The 23,403-nt window shown below is 42.9% G+C and overlaps 1 protein-coding gene across 4 annotated transcripts in view; it reads left to right on the forward strand.

Moving 5' to 3' along the window:
- The first annotated feature begins 22,787 nt into the window (after positions 1-22,787).
- The window catches only part of BCKDHB (branched chain keto acid dehydrogenase E1 subunit beta), a 104,065-nt gene continuing 103,449 nt past the window's right edge, over positions 22,788-23,403 (forward strand). For 3 of the 4 annotated variants that reach the window (XM_052696621.1, XM_052696630.1, XM_052696639.1), the window contains exon 1: positions 22,794-22,985. In XM_052696621.1, the coding sequence (XP_052552581.1) occupies positions 22,829-22,985 (157 nt within the window). In that variant the 5' untranslated portion in view covers positions 22,794-22,828. Of the gene's footprint in view, positions 22,986-23,403 lie in introns of all 4 variants that reach the window. The other variant, XM_052696612.1, reaches the window with a different exon arrangement.

Genomic DNA, 23,403 nt, shown 5'->3' on the forward strand with positions numbered 1-23,403 from the left:
CTGCTGAGATCATCCACCATGCCTCCAGTAGGGCATCTGGAAGCTAGGAACAGGGTGAAGATCTTAGCCCTGATGCAAGATGAGAGCAAGGCTGCAGAAATCAAGTATAGCGCTTAGAACTATATAGTAGGTTACAGGTTTGATCTGGTGAATAGAAGTTCAACTTCAGGTCCTGTGAATACACTATAACTTCCCCAGCTTGTTTTGTAATTACATGCTGCCATAGTAGGCACCAGGTAGTGTTTTGCACATACCCTTTTTGTAGGCTGGCAGCAGCTCCTGCCAGCAGCTTTGGTCACTACACCTGGCTGTGTTCCACTAACTACTTTGGCACACAGTTTGTCATCGTGCATGGGCAGGTCTCCCACCAGTCCTGCAAAACCTGTTTAACTGGCCCTTCCTTTCACAGTTCCCCCATGCTCAGCCTTCCCACAGCCCATTGCCTCATGGCTTACTATATGAATGTTCTTAGTCCCTGTTGTATGGCAATAACTGGAAGCTTTCCAGTGATGGATTCATGGGGGAAATGCCAGTTCACAGAACTGTGGAATTGCTTAGCTTAGAGGGAACCTTAAACATGGTCTAGTTCTACACCCCCCCACCCCAGCATGGTCAAGGTTGTTACCTATCAGGTCAGGCTGCCCAGTGTCCCATATAATCCAACCCTGAATACTTCCAGGGATGGGATGGTCTACAGCTTCTCTAGACAAACTGCTCCAGCTCCTCCTACATGTGGGATGTATGGTGTCCAGCCCATAAACATGTATACATTCAGCCTCATGAGGTGGTTTCAGACTTGTTTCACATTTACACTGGGAGTGATTTTGCTGCCCAGACCCTTGCTTGGAAGTTTAAGGACGCCAGGAGGTGTAAGAAGCCTGACTCGCAAGGAAGACCAAGGCAAAAACCTTGTTAAGAACCTCAGCCTTCTCCATATCAGAAGGAGCAAACTCTCCCTTTTCATTTATCAGAGGGGGTACATTCTCCTTTGCCTGTTTCTTCTGCCCAGTGTTATCTCAAGAAACCCTTGTTTTTTACATCCCTTGCCAAATTCAATTCCATCTGTGTCTTGTCTTTCATGATCCCATCCCTGTGCACCTGACATCTCTATATTCTTCCCAGGCCACACATCTCTGCTTCTACTGCTTATACTTTCTCTTTTTTCCCTTAATCTGACCAGCATGTTCTTGCTTAACCATGCTAGTTTCCTGCCTCCTCTGCCTGATTTCTTACTCTGGGTGACGGAGAGCTCTTGTGCTTTAGAAATATGTTCTTAAAGTGCTGCCAGCTCTGTTCCATTCCTTTGACTCTAAGAAAAGTTTCTCAGGATCTCTTCCAACAATTATTTAAACAGCCAGAAGTTTGCTCCTGAAGTTCAGGGTCCTGACTCCACTCTTTGCAAGGCCCGTGCTCCTTGAGATCACAAACTCAACCAGGGCTTGGGCATTGTCCCAGAGTATAGCTGCTGCAGCCCGCTGTTAACAGTTTTTAACAATCTGCTTCACGTTGGAGAGCACCAGATCCAGCAATACTTTACCTCCAGTGGGTCTGTCTAATATCTGAACTGGAAATTCGTAATCTGTGGACTCTGGGAGTCTCCTGAACTGTTTGCAGCTTGCCGTGTTGTTTCCCCAGCAGATAATCTGTGTGGTTGAAATCCCCCACCGGGGTAAATCTGCAAGCTTAATCCATACATACTACTAACACTGAAGTTGAGTATCCAAAGGAAGTACATCCAAACACTTTCTATAACAGCTTATTCATCTTTTATCTTCTTGCAGTAAACTAGAGTTTGGTCTTGTTTGTTCTGCTTAACCAAAATATCATCTCTTTCTCCTAATTTTGTACTTAGAATCATAGCTTGAAGTCTGTGTTGAGATGAGGTATGGCACAGGTTAACTTTTCATCTTCAGTATCTTCTGGAGCATCATAGCCCAATCAAGCAATCTCCTTCCCTCAAGATGGGCCAAGCATATACAAAAAGAACATATTAACAAAGGCTAGCTCTGCGGAAAAAAGTATATAATCATGAAATGGATTGGGTTGGGACCTCAAGGATCATCTAGTTCCAATCCTCTACCATGGGCAGGATTGCCAACCACTAAATATTCTGCTGTGGATGACTCCTATGTTTAAAAGAAGTGAACAGGAAAGTTCTGCCTTTCTGCTACTATGAGGCTTGTTCCAAGGTGAGATATAGCCTGCTCCTTGCCTGCTTTTTCCCAGCTTTTCAAATGCCTGGCCACATGAGTCATGCTCTTTGTAGAGGGTTTTCCTAACCTGCCCAGCCACTTGCCTTGGCCCTTTTGCACATCCTCGATAGCCACAGCCTGGAAAGGTGAATGGAAAATGGAACTGTATTTCAGAGGTCATACCAGATACCATTCAGAAGAAAATGTTATTACTATTTGGTACTTCCAGAGAAGGTTTTTCTGAGCACGATCCCTGGACCACTCGCTTCTGTTGCCTTAAGCAATTATCACTGATGATCAATCAAAAATGTCTGATAGAAAATTATTTCTCTCCTTCCTCACATTTATTGCTGAGCTCCCAGCCCACAGTTGAAATCCTTGGCTTTGGTTCTGGGTGCTTGACCTGCTCTTTTTACTGTTGGGTTTATTGCAAGTCATTTACATCTGAGAAGATTACCACCCGGATGTGAATTACTGCTCTTGAACTGAGGCTGATGTGAAGCAGAGGTTAGCAATAAATTTCCTTAGAATGCTGTTTCTGTCACTAGGGAAAATATTAGCTGTGATCCTTCACACTGGACTTGGCTGGACTTGGGCTTTCTTTGCACAGAGCTACTCTCACTTCTGAGTCTTCTCAATGAGACCACTGTTAATGCTGCGTGTTGCAATCTGTCTCAGTGGCTCATGTAGCCGCCCCCACCTTTTTCCATTTCAACCAGTAAGAGGCTGTTGTGCAAGTGGATGTTTGTCAATTTGTGTGATTTATCCAGATTTCCTGATTGTCAAGAGGAAATACATTATTTAGGATGCGCTGATTTAAATATACTCGAGCTGTATTTTGCATCACTTTCCACATGCATCTCTGTCATTACATATTTTTCTTCTAAATCTGGGCATACTTTTTTGCCATGTTACTTTCACCTCACAATGAGATGGCCTCATCTGTCAATCCTTTCACGGCTACGAAAGAGCAGATGTGAGGTCAGAACCAAGGTCCGTGTAGCCTAATATCTTGGTCTCTGACCAACGCTGGATGCCAAGGAAGGAATGCCCTGGGGCCAGTGTGCAGTGATGCTGTGGAGATGATGATCAGCAGTTTCCCTTGAGTACATGGGAAGCTACATAAGTCAAAAGGGATGGAGTTATGCAATGCTATGCTCAATGTCAGCAGCCATCCTATTTCTGCTCCTTGAAGACATCCTAATCCTCGCTGAAAACCAAGACAAAGAATCACCTTCTTGGAACTTCTAACGTGAAGTTATATCTAAGTTTAGTGATCTGTAATTTTTTCTCAGTTATCTTTTTTTATATGACAGAATATCCAATTTATTTTAATAGCCTTTGCAAAGTCAGTCTTACTTTTTAGATGAGAACTATTTGGTTTTGAAAAGTTCTTGCCACTATAGGAGGTTTTCATTCTTTTTATGGCTGCAGTTCATGCTCTTTCAGATTTTAAAAATCAAAGATTTACTTTTACAACATTTTTTTTTTTTGCCTGCTGTTTTATTTTAGTTTTCGATCACTTGCCGTTTCTCAAAGAAAATCTTGCAACTCTTCTGTCCTTCCCTGAAAGGAACACCAACTGACTTCTGCTTTAACAGATCTGGGGGCAATTTAGCAAAGAGAAATTTTTCCAGCTCTCAGGTTATCAGTACTACAGTTTTTCTCTCTGAGTACTGAAGTATGTGCAGGTGTTGTAAGAGCAGTGTCTACGTACTCTTTCTAAGGCCTCACATTTATTTTAATGAAGTTCTTTAACTGCTTCGATTTCCCTTCTATCTTTACTAATATTTGTATCAGTGCATTGGAAGCTTTCAGGCAAAAATACTCTGAAATAGATAATTTTGACAGCTAAATTAAGAATCCATTTCTGAACTTAGTTTACTCTTGTAAGGAATGCTGTATTTCTTCCTGCTGTGCCAGATGGCTGTAGTTTTGATTCTTACTTACCAACGTTTCTCTGTGTAACTAAGAACTCTCCTTCTAATACACACAACTTGTTGTAGTTCTGGTCTTGTATTATCAACTCTCCCCAAAGCTGCTCAGCAGATTAAATCATGATAGAGCAACCCGATTGCATTCTATGAGGAAATGACTGAATTTGGGAGCAAGGGAAGAACGTCTACCTCAGTTTTAGCACAACTTTAGGCATTGCTATCCAAAATCCAGATCTGGATGCTATGGACACCCAGATGGCTGAAACACAGGTTGGCTGACTGGCTCAAGGGGCAGGGGCTGCTAAGTTGTACTTCACAGACTCCTGCAGTTCTGTGCTGTTTGCTTTTGGGGTGAATCCAACATCTTTATCAGTTGTCAGGAGGAGGCCGTACAATGCACTCTCGCTAAGCTAGAGATGATGAGGTCTTAAGGGTAGGGCTGCCTTTCAAATGCAGGCTGGAGGAACAGGCCAGTGGGAATTCTGTGAAATCCAGAGAGCTCTAATGCCAACCCTACCCTGTGGAGAGAGAGCCCTGGGCATCAGGACAGGCTGGGGCTGCCCAAGACAAGGCCACGATGGGCAGGGAGCTGAGCACAGGCATGAATGACATCCACACTGCATGGTTCTAGCAGAGCCCTGCCGTGCAGTATTTAGCTGAGCTAATTGAACAGCTGATTTAAGTTCTACATTGCCCACCACTCTACAATAGCAGTGTACCCTGTGGCCTCTGAGCAGTGAGCTCAACTGGGTCCACTGTGCCAGTTTTGTCTTAAAAACGAGGGATTCGTTTTAAAATGATGTGAACTGGGCATAAATCTTTTTTATCCCGCTCTTCCAAGATCTTTACAGGTTTCTGTTAGAGCTCGTGCTGCCCTTCTCTATCTTTCTGGTACAACAAAGATCATAGCGCATTTCCAACCTAAGAAATGGGAAGGAAGAAACCATAAATGGGATCTGTGTCTTTTTCAGTGCGTTTGTTAATCTCTTATTTTCTTATTCTTGTACTTTCTCCTGTGCCGCTTCCAGACTTGCGTGCCCGTCCGTCAGGCTGTCGGCGCTCCGCAAGGCGGCGAATCCCGCGGCCGCAGGGAGACGCTGCGGGCACTGCGGCGAGTTTCTGAGCGCTTTGCATCCACCTGAGGGCACCATCGCCTCGCTGAGGGCTGAGACGCAGCTAACGGCGCGCATGGAGTGTTCCCTGCGTTCGTAGGGAAACCTTTCATAAACGACTGCTTTATTTAAACAAACTGAAAAACAAACCAAACTCCTCCGTGTTGTGAGATCACCTGTTTCAGATCGGGGGAGATCGCCGTTTGAGCTTCTTGCTGAGGGGGAGCACGGAAGAGGTGTGTGCTTCTCTGGTGAATGCTGCCTGCCCCAGAGCTGTGCCACAGCCGTACTGAGAGTCCTCTGCTTCTCTGTGTGCTGCATTTAATTGCATGCAAATGCGGTGGTCTGAAACGCAAGGGTGACATCGATTCCAGATCTGCTCTTGTTATTGGTGGCCCCGTTCTGTGGGCCTTGTCTTCCTCAGTGACTCATCTCTTCCAGTGCAGATGTAATTTTGCACTGATGGCTACTTTGGCTGTAGCCAAGTCAGTATGAGCCACCCTGAGCCAACGGGGCTGCTTGTGCTTATGTTCAGTATGTGCAAAGCTGACTTATTTTTTTTAGTTAACCTCGTGGATAAAAGGCTTTAGCCATTTTGACTGCATGACGTAAGTCTAAAGGGTTGGGGAAAAAATGAATGCCTGTTGTCATTGGGCCAGCTGCTTGCTCCCTGCTTATTTGCTGTTGTGTCTCAATTCTTGGTGATTTTAGCTTCACCAGCAAGGCCAGAGACCAGGCTGTGAGGGTCGGTGCTGCCAGTCATGCGGATGAGTCCAGAGAACTGAAGTAGCAGCCTGAAAGTCTCAGTTGTGTGAGTTGGGGTGAGGAGTAACTCGCTGCCTCGTAACCTCTGGAAATACATGGAATGGAAGCTCCTTTTTATTAAACGTTTGAAGAAGGAATACTGATAGAAACAACTCCCTAGCTCAGGTGTCTGCTCTGCAGGTTGTTGTGCCCGTTATCCCATTCCCCTGTCAGGCCAGCTTATGTTCTGCAAAGAAGTCACAATTATGGGCTGTGAATACATACTGGAGCATCTATGTGACACGCTTTTAATACACTTAGCCACATGTTTCACAGTAGTAAATGGTTCCTGTTCATCAGTGTCTAAGAAAGGACTATTAAACTGTTGAAAAAGACACTGTGAAATACAGTTGACTGTTTTTGTGGGGTGTTTCCACCACATTGAGAATCTCTTAGGCTCTCTCCTGGCTGTATGAGAACTCCATGCTGTCTCTTGGAGACTCTGGCTTAGGTCTGCTTCTCAGCCTTCAGCTCCTTTCCCTTCCTGCCCAGTTTCTTCATTCATGCCACAAAATCCCTCACTCCTTGTTTTTTTGCGTGGACCCATTGGCTTAGCAACCTCTACCTGCCTTGAATCTCAATGCCTCATTCTCCATTGTGTGTACTGCAGATGAGTTCTTACTTTATCATACATGGTCCTCCTGGTCAGCTGCTGCAGCTGCCACTTCTGATGCTGTGAGATACAGACCCCATTTTAGTTGCTGCAGGGCAATTTTTCAAACCTATTTTGTACTTCTAGCAGTATCTTGTATGGAAGCACTGCCTGAAACAAACTTGGCTCCCTGTTTCATTTTTCCTATAGAAATCCTGTTCATTCAATCTGTCTGAAATCCTTATACAGGATGGAAGATAGGGATAAAGGTGTGAAGGAAATATCAATAAATTTAGATGAAGATAAAAAGATCTCAGGCCCTTTGTCTGTCATGAATATAAGCTAGTAAAGCAAAATTACATCATGGAGAGGTGCAGCAAGAGGGGATCAGTCATAGGTGATGATAGCAGGGGAAAGCTACCCCTGGGTTTTCTCTTGGACTGGACAAAAGCACAACAACGCACATGCTATGACCTAATTAAAAAGGGCAGCTTGTGCTTAAATACAAGTGTGAGTAAATAATTACTTTTTATTTATTTATTTATTTAGTGTTTTTGCAAATGTAAAGGCCTGGTTTCGTGGAAGGTGAGGTAAAGACAAGATCATAGGAATCCTATTTGAGGTTTGATGTCAAATGGTACCGACTGCACAGCAGCTGTATAATGTGAACGTGATCATGTCAGATCGAAGATTAGCATTTTTCATTAGTTTTACTTGTTGTGTGGGATGGGATTGTGTGCTTGCTTTTGAAATAACACATTTAGCATGCACATGCTGTTGTTGGACCCCAATTAAAGGTTAACTACAGCCAGTTGAAATATTGTCTGTTATCAGCTGTTTTCTATCTGTGAAGTCAACCTGCATGGAGTTCTCTGTCCTTACAGCACGTTGCTGTAATGTCTAGGTAGTTGGTTTATTTACCTTTTAGGTGGTCAGAGTGAAAAGAGATCATTATCATATCAAGAGTGACTGGGTTCATGAATGTGACAGGTTTGTGGATTACACCCTGCTGATGGAAAGCACATCCAAAACCAAGGACTTGTTGCGCAGTTTCTTATGGACATCGGTGCTAGAAATGCTTTATTAGAAGATTTATTTATTTATTTATTTATTTTTGCTGTTAGAGAAGAAGACATAAGAAAAAAGATTAAAACAAACAAACAAAAAATCCCCTAGGACTCTCCTATGTTCTTATTTTTTCTACCATTCATATCAAAGGTTTCATAGTGAACTCTTAGCTCAGAAGTGATGTGATAACTTGTAATAAAGAACAACAATAACCAACCATAATACTTTTTTCAAGATATTTATTTTTTTGCTCTCTTTACTCCCTTAGTTCTTCCTAATTTTTTCACTTGTGTAGACTTCAGTGTTTGAACTTAACATGTAACACAGTGCAAAGAGACCTCTGTCTTTCACCCTTATCTTTCTTGATACTAAAGCAGCTGTGTAACCATGTGGCAGCTGAATCATAGAATCATTAAGATTGGAAAGACCATTAAGATCATCTAGTTCAACCACCAACCCATTCCCACCATGCCCACTAACCGTATCTGTCAGTGCTACTTCTACATGCTTCTTGAACTCCTCTAAGGGACGGTGACTCCACCACCTCCCTTGGCAGCCTGTGCCAATAATTTTCATGTGTGTACTGCGAAGGGCAGAAGTTCAATAAAAAGGGAACTGTACCACTACGCTGCTACTGCACCATGTAAGTCATTTACTTTGAACACATCAGGATTTGCATACACATACTTCCATCAAAACGCTCTCAGTTTTCAGCATGAGAATAGTCTGATCTTCCAAAGACCTCTTAAAATCATAGAATCATAGAATGGTTGGGGTTGGAAGAGACCTTTAAGATCACCTAGTTCCAACCCCCTGCTATAGGCAGGTATACCCCCCCCTTCTAGTTGCCTGGTGCCCCATCCAGCCTGGCCTTGAATGCCTCCATGGAGGGGGCATCCACAAAATCACTGGGTAACCTGCTCCAGTGTCTCACCATCCTCACCTTCCTAGTATCTAGTCTGAATCTACCCTCTTGCAGTTTAAAACCATTTCCCCTTGTCCTGTCATTACCTGCCCTTATCAAAGGTCCCTCCCCAACTTTTCTGTAGTCCCCTTTCAAGTACTGGAAGGCTGCTATAAGATCTCCTTGTAGCCTTCTCCAGGCTGAAGAGTCCCAGCTCTCTCAGCCTGTCCTCATAGAAAAGATACTCCACCCCTTTGATCCTCTTCCTCTTTCTCTATTGCACTGTTGCTTTAAATTTCTAATAGGGTGAAGAGTTAAGAATAATCTTCCTGTGTTGCTTCATCTTTTGGGAGAGGAGCATCACTGACCTGTACTTACACAGTAGTCTCAGTTTTGGATATAGATCTAGATGGCACAGATAAGCATTCTGATTTGAAACATTCTTGTTCAGTAAGTTCCTAAGCTGCAAAAGAACAAGGATAAGGAAAACACTCCTGATTAGTGTGGTATTTGTCTGTCTTCCTGAAGCACTCAAGTTTGGCAGCTACCAAGCTAAAAAATCTGGGCGAGATGACCCTTAAGCTTCCCTATTATCAGACAAACTCTCTTCAGCCTTCCAGATATTCTACTAGGCAAATTAAGGCTGTGGGTTGAGGGCCAAAAATACTACAAAAATACTAGTTTACTGAAAAATTCCTCCTCAAACAAGACTTGGCAGCTAGTAGTGATTTGGGCGTCTTGCCACTGGGAGCACCTTTATTGGAAGCTCAGAAGATGAAAAATTCATTGTAGAAATTCTGGGACCCAAACATAAGTGCAAAAGAAAATGCTTGTCTCAAAGATTTAATTCTTTGTCATTCTGATAATTTCTCCTGGAAATCACACAGCTGATAAAGTACCTAGCAGAATGTATGGCATTTTCCTCTGTGTATAGACAAGCATTTAATTTTATTCTTTTCTACGTATATTGCTAAATATTCTCAAAATCTATATGCCACAATTTAATGATTTTCTTCCCAAAGCGAAGTTGGTTCCTTAGGTGCTGTCAGTAGGTCACCCACTGTAAGCTAATATAGATTTTATTAGGCAAATCTTAAGTCATGAAGAATTAACCATGTCACTCATGTTCAGTTAAAAAGTAACACAGCAGCCTCACCCTCTGTAGAGGGTAAGAGGGATGGTGTGTGGTTATGTGATTGGAATGTCCCAGATGTGTGAATAATGCTCCCTCCAGAGCAAGAACACTGGAGAAGGTAAGTCAATCTGCATCATCTGGGTGTCATTAAGAAGGCAATCATATACTATGCCAAGAGTGCATACCTTTCTATTCTTTCTTTCTTGATACTTTTGGTATTTCTACATGTAAAACCTGGGACAGTAGTTGCAGAACAGACTCACACAAGCAGTTGCATCCTTTCACACCTGGTGCCAACTTGAGCTTCTTTTTGGTGGAGAAGGCGGCCCAGATCAGCACTACAGTAGCAGTGAGTCATTAGGTGAGTTATGAGTCCTCTAAAGTAAATGGAAATACTTACTGACTCCAGCTCACTCTGGCTCAGGTCCTGACTCCTTCCACAGCCATGCCTGCTGCTGGCTGTGCTGTCAGCAGTGTGCTATTCGTGGGACTGCGCCAAATGGATGCATGAAGAATTCAGTTGTTCCATGATATTTCTTGCTGTGAGTGGTTTATAAGCTGCTCAAGGGCTATAGTGTCTTCGTATTTATTTCCAACAGAATTCAAAGTGATTCTGATTCTTAATGTTTAATGTCATCCAGATGGTCTGTACTGCACTGCATGTCTGTATTGCAGCATCAAACCAGTGGAATTCTTTTCAGTGTAAGTTATTTTTTCAGTATATCACAATAGAATTAGGCTGAAAGCAATCACCAGCTTTATTCATTGTGATAAGAGGAGGATAAATCCATCATCTGAAATTTGCTTACACAGTTTAACTAGCAGGCATTTTTATTATCTCAGTGGATAAAATACGATTTTCACTTACAAGGCAAAAAGAAGCAGCAAAAGCAGTGTTACGTTCTGGATCTGTGCCTTCTGCTGCCGGCCCAGAGACAGCTGAGAGCTTCACGAAGCCTTGCTCTCATCTGGATGACTCCAGGCTACAGCAGCTACCTGAGGTTTACATATGGCCCAGGTTACCCCTTCTTTACCTGCTTTGCAGCAAATGAATTTGCACAGCTGTTGTTTTATGGTCATTCTTACTAGTTGAAAATATCTTCCATTAGACTCAGGAAATGTCTTCTACATACATGCAGAACATTTTCAGTTGACCTCTTGGGTTTGGGTTGACCAAACCTTAATATTTGCAGGCCTCAGCTCCAAGAGGATTTCGGGGAGCTGCTGAAGCAACAGTGCTAAATCCTTTCTGGATCGTGGGATACCTCACATGCTCCTGCTCCGCATGATTTCTTTCTTGTTAGGACCACTAAAACTGGCAAAGGGATAGGATCAGATACAGAGCAGTCCAGATCTGGGTTATGAGATCAGTAAGGTTCCCAGAAATGCAGATGTAGCCACACAGCTAGGCTAGTGGTGAGCAAGAAGCACGAAAAAATAGGTATGGCAGAGCTTTCTCTGTGCCCTAAACAAATAAATCCCTTTGGAGAGAGATTGATAACAGTCAGTACAGGCATTAGGTCCCCATTTCCTCCAGATGCTGGGAGCACATCAGACAGTCTCTGGTTTTAGCTTCTCCTCTTATGAAAATCACCTTACGGTTTTTTGTCTTCGACTTGAAGGTACACAATGACTTCAATTCAGCTTACTCTGAATTGGAAGGCACAGTGCCAATCACCTCCCATCACTTGACTCACTGGAAGACAACACTGCATTTGCTATGTAAACAGCTGTCTGAAATGATGCTTCATGCTCCACAGTGAACAACTCTGACTTTCAAGATATAATTTTCCACCATGCAGGCAGACAATGGGCTTCAAAGGGAACTCCCCCAAGATCTGGTTAGTACTCATGAACCTTATCCTGTTCTGAATTCAAGATTCAGTCCTTCAACAGCTCTTAAAAATAAAACACATCTTCTTTAGTATCTATGCGATTAAAAAACTCAAAAACCTTGAGTTAAAATTTCGTGTAACCAAACATTCCCCTGCTCACAGACTTGACACTAGAGCAATATAAATGTTAGCAATCATTTGCTCGACATCCTGTTCAACGGGGCTAATATACCACTGTCTTGCTGAGTACAACGTGAGAATCTGCATGTAATGTAATAAAGCTTCATATAAGGGTGGAAGCTGTGAATGTGCAAGATGCAAGCAGAAGCAGAAAGGCAAGAATTGAGAGCATAGGATAGGTGAAGAAGGAGGGAAGGTGCAGCTTTAAAAGTCAAGGGAAAAAAAAACATTGGAATAGAAAAGCAAAGCTGGAAATTAACAGATAGTGGAGGGAAGAGAAAAAACCATTCTCCTACCCTGAACCACTCAAAAAGAAAAAAAGAAAAAAAAAACTCTGAGGAGAATAAGATTTGTCACTATTTCCTTAGTTTCTGGAACTGATATCAGAAACAGGAACATGCATTCCCCAGCTATGAAATCCAGCAGCAGAATATATGCATTCATACTCCTCTGGTGCCCACAGATGATGACATTACCCCCATGCTTCATGAGCTGTTCTGGTGGTATCCTACCAAATAAAGTAGCAGGCTGATGACCCAGGGGGAATTTTCACTCAGAAATACCTCTCCTTTTCTAGTTGATGACTTTTAAAAAATGTTGCACGATGACCCTTTCAAACAGCTAGAAGAAACATACACTTGCAAAATCAGGAGTGAAAAAGTAAATTTAATTTGTTAGTGAAACTTTACTCCATTCTCCTTTTGAATATTATCATAAGCTCTTTTAATGGCTTGATTACAAACTTTAATGGTTTTGCCTCAGGGGTACCTGCCTTACTTGGGGCAAAGAATGGCCTGTGTTCTGGGAATTAGTTTTGACTGAGCAACAGGCTAATCTGCTGTTAAGTCTCTCCTTGCTTTCCTTGCAGAATCCACAGTGCAGAACCTGGATTACAACAGGTCTGCAGCCACAGTGCTCTTACAGTTAAGTGGGATGAAGAGCATTTTACAGAGTGGGGCAACCACATAAAGGTAATTGGCTTTATTTGTCACTTTAGAGTGGTGAGTGTTCCATAATGCTGCTATTGAGAGTTATGTGGAGGAAAAAAAAAAAAAAAAAAAGGAGTTAACTTTTGCTAGTGGCAAATATGAGGGGAGGTGTGATTTGCAGAATTCACTGGGCTCCCATAGTAGCAATAGTGGTCACAATAATCTGTGTCACACTTCCAAAATGCCATGTGGTGTTGTAAGCACTGAAAAGTCAGTCCCCATGCTACCAATATGCAGGAAAACTTTTGATGTCTCTCACTTTGCTGCCTTTATTACTCCTTTGTGAAGCAGCTGTAATCATACTGCCCTTTTTGTGACAGATCTGTAGAGGTATGAACCAAATTTGTGGTGAATGATGCACCTGAGCGCCTTAAAATGTCACTCCAAAAATGAGTAATTCTGTGTTCTGTGCCATGCTCTATAGCACACAGTAAAACAAGGCAGAGATCTACACATTGCAGGAAGAAGATAAAAAGACAAGATAATGCAAAAGATGATTTAGGAAGCACCGAGTGAGGCAGTGATTCCATGGGAAAAATAATGCGCCATTAGTTATGGTGTGATCCAGCTTGCAAGCAAGCCTCTGGAGTACGGAAAGCTGAGCATGCTCAGAGGGATTTGTGCCTCACTTGTCTGAGACACCTGTTTCAGGTTGGGTGAATCACACTCTGAGATGTTTTCTCTCTGCCCAGTGACACAGCTGTGGAGCCTACCTGACCATTTGAGATTCAGTGCTTAACTTTCGGATGTTAAAGGAGAGATTAATCCCACCCTCGTGATATATGCAGAGGTGATGTGGATCCAGTCTGCATGTGCAGTGTTAATTTTAATCTCTTCTATTGTTAGCATAGCTTGGCTGTGCAGTCTTTATTTCCTTCAAGCAGTTGCTTCTAGATTTATGTTTCCAGCTAAAGTTGTATTTGCAATAAAGAACAGATCGCTAATATTTCAGTGATTTTGTTCACCTTCCCAGAAAGGAATAAGAAGACCCACAGTTCTCTGAGAATAATAATCTATTTAGTTTAATAATACCAGACTTCAAAGTCACAGGGGACATCCCACTTTCGTATCTCTATCCTATATAGAGATATGTCAACACTTCAATGACTTTTCAGTTGAATCTTTTGTAGGAATGAAAGTGCTTTGTTAAAAGTAACGTTTCACTTTTGCTAGAAAGCTGTTATGAGTCACATTCAATCTCAGTCTTAAATATTGTTTTCTTTGCACCTGAGTCAGTTATTACAGGGTATGATGATGTGAAAAATATGGTGCTGTATTTTATATTAAAATCACACAAGGAAACATACGCCACATATTCTATTGTGGCTCTGCTTACAAAGTAGGCTAACTCAGGGGAAAAAGCCATGGAGATAAGTTGCTATAATACTGACAGAGGCCAAAAGAGCCTCAGATTTTTTAATGACTAAAAAGATCTCACTGAAGACAGCATTGCTAATTGAACTGAAATCCTCACTCTTTTCCAGTGAGCTAGGACAGGAGAGGGTGAGGCTGTTGTTCAGTTTTGCTTGGGCTTGTTATCAACTGTTGTCCTAGGTGAGGTTGATTTTGAAAGTACAAGCTGTCATTCTTCCTGCTAACCTCCTTTCCACAAACACACACACACACATTGCCTGGGGGTAGCAGAAATGTTGCAAGATGAAGCACTGTGCATGTCAGATAAGATAAGGACTTCTTCACTAAAGAAAGGTATGGTCACAGCTTTCTGCTAGCAGGTAATATCAGGGAGCTGAGAAAACACTGGGTTTCAAGTAGCGTGGGAAAGATCCCATTTCAGTGACAGAGGAAATGGTGTGAGCAATGCACACTCACACAAAGACAGATACTTACTAGGAGGGCCGGTTAGAAATCCATTGTGGCTGAAACAGCAGTGAGGACAGCAGGAGGGGAGTTTGCAAAAGAAAGTTATTGTTTGTGCAGATGCAGGGAAAGATCTAGCAGCCTTTTTCCACCAGGATCTGGCAATTAGGAATCATCTGTCACTTGCCAATACCTGTCAATATTTGCTTCCAACTATATAAATATCAGTCAGTGCAGTGGAACACGATGATGTAGTAGATAGATGTGGTGCATTGCAGCGCAAACAAGGATTGTACTTCTGTGGAAAAAAGTAACAGTGGCATCATCTTCATTGTTCAACACTGTCTGGGAACTCAGCACAACTGGCAGAGCTCTCTTTTTTCCTGGTGACATGTCGTACACAACGTTGGTGGATCAGACTGATAGAATCACAGAATCGTAGATGCTGGAAGGGACCTCTGCAGAATAAGCCACTGAACTTCACACCTGCATGCAGAAGTGACCAGGGGGATGTTACATGTGGCTCCCCAGCATATAGCCATGATACCCTGAATTGGTAAGCATTGTTACTACCTTTATTCTTGAATCCCAGTCTGTTCAGCCCTGCTACATCCGGCTTTTATGGTTTCTGCACTCTCAATTTTAAGTGGTTTTTGCACTTCTCTGAGGCACTGAACATGTGAGTGCAGTACAGCCTTCTGAGGGCACATCAGTATGGATAGGTGTGGATTCCCTCACCCACACTCCAAGTTAGGCAAAAGCAAGCCAGTTCAGATCTGAAAGTCATGTATTTGTACATATTTCACTAACTTGGGCACTGCCCTTGGCCACTCCAGCTTCACAGATTCCAGAGGTGGGTGGCATCCAGTTGGCTTGAAAAGCAAGTGAGGCAAATATGTGTCTGTCTGCACCTGTCCTGGTCAATATATATGAGTCAACAGCATCATTATTAGGAAAATAAGATTAGGGTTTAAGATTAGGGATCAGGAAGGTCCTCCTACAGGACTCAATCTGAGCTCTTATTGTGGCTATCAATCTTTTATATGATGACTTCCTCAAATTTATCAAGCTCTGAAAATTATCTGAAAATTATCTAGGATCTGTTTACATGCTCTATTTCTAGAGGTATGGCACCCAGAACATTCTGTTCTGGTGGGTATGAAGTTTTCAATTCCAATTCGGAGTTATTAACAACTAATCACAGAATTATGGAATGGTTTGGGTTGGAAGGGACCTTTAAGATCATCTAATTCCAACCTCCTGCTAGAGGCAGGGGCATCTCCCTCTAGACCAGGTTGCTCAAAGCCCCACCCAGCCTGGCCTTGAATGCCTTCAGAGAGGGGGCAACCTGTTCTTCCTGTGGACCATTCACATTGAGAAGACCATTGCTTTCTGGAGATCCAAGTATTTTGTACTGCACAGTTTTAAAACATAAGGCATGGTAAGTGATCAACTTGTATTTTATGGCTGCTTCTCTTTCCCCTTTCCACACAGATCCATTCTGTCCCAGACCCATTCAATAGCCGTAACCAACATACTGTAAGATCAGGGCAACATCATCATTATTTCCAAGCGCAGATCACTTAATGTGAAATGGAAGCCAGAGGTCACAGCATGCTGCAGACCGCAGAGGCAAATCATGATGCTTGCACTGCATATTGAACTGCATGACCTACCTGTCCTCCAGCAGCTAATCCTTCAGAGATAACAGCACTGAACAAAAACCTCATCAGAGAAACATATTTGATTAATGACTCCTTTTTTTTTTTTTTTTTTCATGAAGTCTTTAAAAAGTTGTAATTTTTTTTTTTTTAATTTTTTAATATTATTATTATTATTATTATTTTTTTGCCTAGGGAACTGTCTACAGTGCATCAGGAAAAAACAAAACAAAACAAAACAAACAAACAAAAAAAGCACTTGTTCGGTTTTTTATAGGCTCAGAGTTCAGTCTCCTAACATATTGCAGTTCCTCTCCTGTGACCTCCAGGGCTAAACTACATCTTTCCTGCGATATCCATGATCTACAGAATAGAGCAATTTATGGATTGATTGTAAAGCTAATCTGTTTGAAGTAGCAAGACTGCCATCAGATGCTAAGGCTGGTAGAATCGAGCTGAATTGAGTCAAATTCTGCTTAGCTGCTTCACAAAATCTGTATCTGTGAGAGTTAATTGCAAAGAAAACAAATAGTTGTTGAAGATGGCTTGCTTTTCTCTCTGGCAGCCACGCTGGTCGTGGGACTATGATACCTGCAGACAGAGAGTACTTCTGTTTGGAAGGAAGCTGATTCTATGCATGCCACATTAATAGAAACTGTTGCCAAAGTCATCTCACAGCATCATCATTATTATTGGCTTTGCAGTTTTTGCCTATTGAGGTTTGGATACAAAGTTGCCCACAGGATTGCCTACAGCCTGCCTGAGCAGACACCTGGTGACTGAAACTCATCTTGCCTAGGTGTTCAGCCACTAAGATGGAAAATCCTAAGCACCAACCGAACCAGACATGCTGTAGATCTCACAAATACTGAGATAACAGCTTGCGTGCTTACTGTCATTTTCCTCTGGCTGAACCGAGGGAACAAAGAACTCCTAGCTTGGCCGTGATTCCTGTATCAGAAGTCACCCTGTAGGCCTTCTGAGCATTGCCACCACATATTGTTCTGTGAATTATGGGTTTCAGTCTCTGCGCTGTCTCTTAGTCAAGTTAAAAATGCATTGAGCTCTGCAGATCAGATGAGTTAATAATAAGTCAACAAAATACCACTCCGATGTTTTTGCTTCTTTCCAGTGTAAGCTTAACAAGCTGTTATGGCAAACTGCAGCTGTATTATGTTTTCTGGAATTGTTACTTCTTACTCTGGTAATGAGTTTAAAACATAAACACATGGAAAATCTGCACTGAGATTTTCCGGTTAAGCACATATGACAATCTGGCATTGGAATACGGCACTGTTCCTCTCAGCGGCACTGGAAGAATTTTAGGACATAAGGATAAATCTCTTAGGGTCTTAAATCTGCATCTCTGGGAAATGCTGACTGTAGGCATCCTTAACTCCTACTGAGTCACCAGCAGTGGAATTAGTCTCCTATGCAACAATTATTGAATGAAGTATCAAGCAGCCATGCCTTGTTCTGTAATTCCTGCTACCTACCCTCATACCCTGACATCCACTAGAATTCTTGAATCAGCATTAGATTTGGAGAAACAAAGGCTGCTGGCAATACAAATTCCCTATCTTTTTACATGCACTCATCTATCAGTCAGCCTGGTTAGCACCACCATACCAACCGCACCCTCTCTATGCTGTGTAAAAATCCCCTAGTTGTATCTAGAAAAAAGCATATTCCTTTCAGACAGTTTAGAATCAAGGCTCCCAAAAGAGTAATTACATTTCTTGTCTCCCTGGTGGAATTATCCTGGCCTAGGGTCTGCCTCCAGCAGTCAGATCTAGCTTGACTTGTTTTAGATTAGAGATAGAAGTACAGATGCAGTTACAGTGAGAGATCACTTTTGAAGAACTCCCATTAGGGTGAATATATATATACTTCTTTCTTTTTTTTTCTTTTTTTTCCTTTTTCCTCTTGACAAAAGGGTTGCACAGAAATTAAATCTGAAACAGTCTTGATAAAAGCAGTGCTCTCTGTTTGTAAGTAATTTAATAACTAACTAAACAAAGCTCTTGACAGTTCACAGTGGGAAATAATTCTAATACAAAAAGGGTGGAGAGAATGGACTGACACGTCTTTATTTCAAGACATGTATTAAATTTCACCAAGTAAAAGCATTATTGTTCTCTGCCACCTAATGGTGTTAGTGAAAAATTACAAATCAGTAAGACAATTCTCAGGTTCTGCTCTTCCTAATAGACTTTAAGGAATTTAGTATGAAGTATGAAGAAAGAACAAGGGTATAGATAAAAGTCTGAATTACCACAATCTTTCAGTGAGGTCCAGACTGCCTAATATACTCTGAACTCTGCGTGTTGGTGAAGAGGTAAGTCTAAATTAAATGCCTGTGCTGCCTAAGGACTCACACACCGAGGCCGTGGTGCCTTCTATGCGATTTCATTCATAAGGTACAAACTTAAGCAGAATTTTATCATATGTCATAAAAAAAATCTTTATAAAAAGGTTAGGAAGCATTACTGTGCAGCAATGGTTGACTCAAAAATGTTAAAGCAAACTTTGATTTACTCAGAACTGATGAAATCCATAAGCCAAAAGGGCACATAGGAAGATACATTCTTTTTATGTTAAAAATTAATTCATCTACAGTTATTTATTTTTATTTTATTATTATTTTATTTTATGGGATAAAGGAAATGGATTGAGTGCAAAGGGGAAGAATTAATGATAAGTAGCACAGTTAACTTCGTGTCTGCATGCAGGTGACTGCATTGTGCAGACACCTACACAGCAACAACTACAACAGTGGAATCTGTCTGTGATCCAAAACCTCAACTCTCTATAAATCAACCTAGGAAGAAAACGCCTAGATCATCATGTAATGGCAAAGCTCATCAAACCAAGAGTGACTGGTACATAGAAAGGTAAAAACATCAACAGAAAAGGCATTTAGATTAGATGTTGGAGAATTGTCTGTCTTCATAAAGCCAGTAGCACAGGCATCATAGGATCACAGAATGACCAGGGTTGGATGGGACTTCAAGGATCATGAATCTCCAACTGCCTGCCACATGCAGGGCCACCAACCTCACATTTAATACTAGACCAGGCTGCCCAGGGCCCCATCCAATCTGGCCTTGAACAGCTTCAGGGACGGGGCATCCACAAGCTCTCTGGGCAGCTTGATCTTACTCTAGGCGTCCCTAGCGTAAGATCTATGCTTGGGTAGCTTTGATTACTCACACTCTGAGTACTTTTCTGGCTTCTCATGGAGTGTCGGCCTGAATATCACATTGACTCATGCAGTACTGCCTACCTGGCTACTGATACTGGTTGAAGAAGTGGGTAACTGATATACAGAAACTGATGTCTCCAGTGGAGTACAAATTGTATACGTTCAGTTTACAGAAATTGCTATTAGCATCATGGGGTAAAGTTGATTATTTCTGTAACTGATAGCAGCTTCTGCTCTAATCAGCAATGCAAGGTCAGTGACAAGGTGAACGGAATCTCAAACATTTATTTAACCTTATGGAACACATTGCTTTGTACACTGCTATCTCCAGTGCAGTACCTGCTGATGGCAGACAGCAATGCAGAGGAAAACTGCAGGAAAATCATGCGATCCAGAGGAGACTTCTTCAGACCACTTCACTGTTTTTTAATGCCAACTTTTGTCTGCTGACAAAAGACAATTCATGGGCTGTGGATTTCCCCTTCTATTCCATTTTTGTAATGCTCTCTTACTTTTTATACGTAGATGATATAAAGTTTACTGTTTTTATTTAAATCAAAATGAACACTAGCGGTCTGAATGAAATAAACCATTAATACTAACAACAGAAAAAAAATGCTGAACAAAGTTAAGATATCCATAGGGGACAAAATGCTCCACAAAGGCAGCACATTTAAACAGGCATAGGAATTGTGCATGGGAATGACAATAGGGAAGGGAAACATGGAAGCTTTGGCTCAGTGGATTCCAGGCACCAGTGGATCCATCACATTCTCTTATGCTCTCCTTTTTAACTCCAACAAACCATATTATAAGCAGGTGCATGAACTGGCCGATATGTGGTTGCATATAATAAAAAATATTAAAGAGGCATTCTAGTATGTTTGTGTATGTTCAGCCAGATCTGCAGCATGTATTCTACAAGGAAACCTCATTTCTATTTGAAGAACAGAAGCAATGACAGTCCAGCATGTTCTCTGGTAAACTGTTCCTACATTTAATTATTCTCAAGATAAAAATGTTCACTTTATTTTTCATACAAATTGAACTTCATTATCTTTTTCTTTTTTCCTTTTGTGAGCATGTGTGTGTGCGTGTATGTACTAGAATTATAAGGTGTCAACTACTAGAAATCATTTCTCTATGCAAGTACTTCTAACTGAGCCACAGTAACGTGTAGAGCTAAATATTCTCTGTGTTTTCAAAACCATTTAAACTGATTCAACTAAACAAGGAGAGTGGGGTTCTCCTCTGATAATTATGAAACACTACAATCTTTTATAAGGAAAAAAGCTGAATAATATCTCTGCAGGTAGCCCCTGTTGTTTCTAGTATTGCTTCACTTAACATTAAGAAATACTCATGTCATTTAAAAATGGAATTGCCGATTATAATTAGGGTAGGAGGAAGGGAGAAAACAGCAAAGAAAACAAGAGAACAGCAGTGTTGCCAGGACATAGCAATAGGGTGACAGAAATGCTCACCAGCACCTCCTGTAAGAGGGGGTGGATCAGTTTACTGGGGTGGAAAACATGTTACAAAATTCCTTCTATGACCCACAAAGCAGAGAGAAAAGCTTACAGCAAGACTATAGCATGAAAGACTGTACAAGATAAAAACACTGAAACTATGATCAAAGGAATGTAAGAGAAATCCTGGATTTCTCTTGCACCATTTACAGAGGCACAGTGTAAACAAAGCAATACATACTGGGAAATGTAGGAAGCTTGTAAGGAGTCTAAGATTCAGCTACAGGCTATGTTCAGATTTGGGAGATTTTGCAGTAGAATAACAGTCCTGGGGCCATACGCTCATGTTGGAGTCCAATACTTGCAATTAGTTCACAATTAGATTAATGTAGATCTTAAGTAATATCGTGGACTTCAAAGGTGTTACATCTGATAATCTGGTCAATGCCAGCAGAGCAAGCAGTCACCACCAGAACCTCAAGTGCATATTCGGAAATAGTAGTAATGACTACCAGAGTTCTTTTAATGGTTGTCAACAACACAAATGATGCTCATAACTACATATATGCACAGATGAAGAACACAGTTGATTTCAGCTCCTAAAGTCTGGAGTATACATTTAGCAGAAGTGGTCGGATGTGAGTGAATGACTTGCAATTAAGAGAGCTGATCGGAGTTGCTGGAATATATCAGAAATGATGTGGATCTTATTACCCTATCAGAGCTGAAAGTCAGGAATCTGGGACTTATCTCCACTAACATGCTGGTCAGCCAAAGTAGATTTGGATAAACCCCTTTGATCGTCCATTTCTATTTTCAGTCCAGTGTAACTTTCCAAGGCCATGCGAGTACAAACTATCCTTTGCACTCAAAAGGCGGCAATACTTCAGGTGACAAGCCTCATCTCCAGGCACTATTTTCTCTTTCATGCAGGTACGAATGGCAGTACACAGGTCCTGCTGCAAGCATTTCCTCTTTGTGTCCTTCCACAAGAGATGCCAGAACTTCCTCTGTTACACGGGGCTGCATTCCTTTTCAAGTTCTGTGTACAGCAGCTGTGGGAGACAACGGCCTCTGAACGAAAGCAGCAAGAAGCATCCTTTATCGGAGCATCCTTTATCGGCCGGTGCTGAAAATGGAGGCATCTCCTGGGCTGTCTAACCAAGGCCATTGCTCTGTGTTATCCACTGCTGCATGTAGACCTACTGATTGTTACGGCTCGTGGTTTGAATTCAGCTATTTGCAGGTCCAGCAATGACATATTAACAGATGACTCCTTGTAGTGTTTTTATGCGCCGTTCTCCATTTGCAAGTGTTGCAGTGTGCAAATGCAGGTAAAATTGCTCCTACTAGAATACACTATTTTCTGAAGGAAACAACTGCCTGAATAAAAAACCAGATCGGAATAACCTACCCCATTATCAGGCACACAGGCATAAGGTAAAAGCTTAAATATACCTTCGGTTGTTATATCTTTGATGTATTATACTTTTTCAGGCATTTCACTCTCCCAATTCAACTCCAACACTCTTATTTTCCCTCTTGTTTATTATATTTCTCATTAAGACGCACTCACACACCGCCCGCCTCACAACACCATGCTCCCATCCCCAGCGACCGCCGCCCACCCGCCACGGCGCACGACGTGCTGCGTCACAGCCCTGGCCCCGCCCCCCGTCATGGCCCCGCCCCCCGTCATGGCCCCGCCCCCCCGTCATGGCCCCGCCCTTCAGGTCCCTCCTTCCCGCGTGCCTCCGCGTATAAACATTTCACCCTCTCCTCACTGCCCTCTCAATCCTCCCCACCCACCACGGAGCGTTCTCTGATTGGTCCGCGCCCTGCCGTCGCTGGCCAATGATGGCGCCCACCCGGAACCCCGCCTCTTTAGAGCGCGCGGCGGCCGCGGCGCCCCCCGATAGCGGCGGTGATGGCGGCGGCGGGGCTGGCGTGGGTGCTGCGCCGGTCTGGGGGCAGAGCGCGATGTTGCGGAGCGCTCCGGAGCCGCCCGACCCCCCTGCCGGCCGAGCCCCGCCGGGCCGCTGCGCACTTCGCTTTTGAGCCTGACCCGGCACCCAGCGCTTACGGTGAGAGAGGGGCCGGGGTCCTCCCTGCGGGCAGGGCTCTGCTGTCGGTCCCGCCCCCGCCGCCTCTCTGCGGTGGAGGGGAAGGGCGGGCGGGGCCTCCGCAATCCCGGGTGGCTCGGCCTTGGCCTGGTCGCGTGGCTGAGGTCCCTGCTTTTGCTCAGCGTAGAGCAGAGGAGCTGAGGGGAGGCCTGATGGCGGCTGCAGCTCCTCACAGGCAGCGGGGGGCAGCGCTGAGCTCTGCTCTATGTGACAGCAGCGTGGCCCGAAGGGCAGCTGGGGGTTGGGGACAGGGCATGGAATGGGCTGCCCAGAGCAGTGGGCACGGCCCTGAGATGCTGGAGTTCGAGGAGTGTTTGGATGCTACTTTTAGACATAGGGTTTGAATTTTGGGTGGTGCTGTGTGGAGCCGGGAGTTGGG

The sequence above is a fragment of the Tympanuchus pallidicinctus genome, unplaced genomic scaffold (assembly GCF_026119805.1).
Source record: "Tympanuchus pallidicinctus isolate F22 unplaced genomic scaffold, pur_lepc_1.0 scaffold1, whole genome shotgun sequence".
Lineage (NCBI taxonomy): Eukaryota > Metazoa > Chordata > Aves > Galliformes > Phasianidae > Tympanuchus > Tympanuchus pallidicinctus.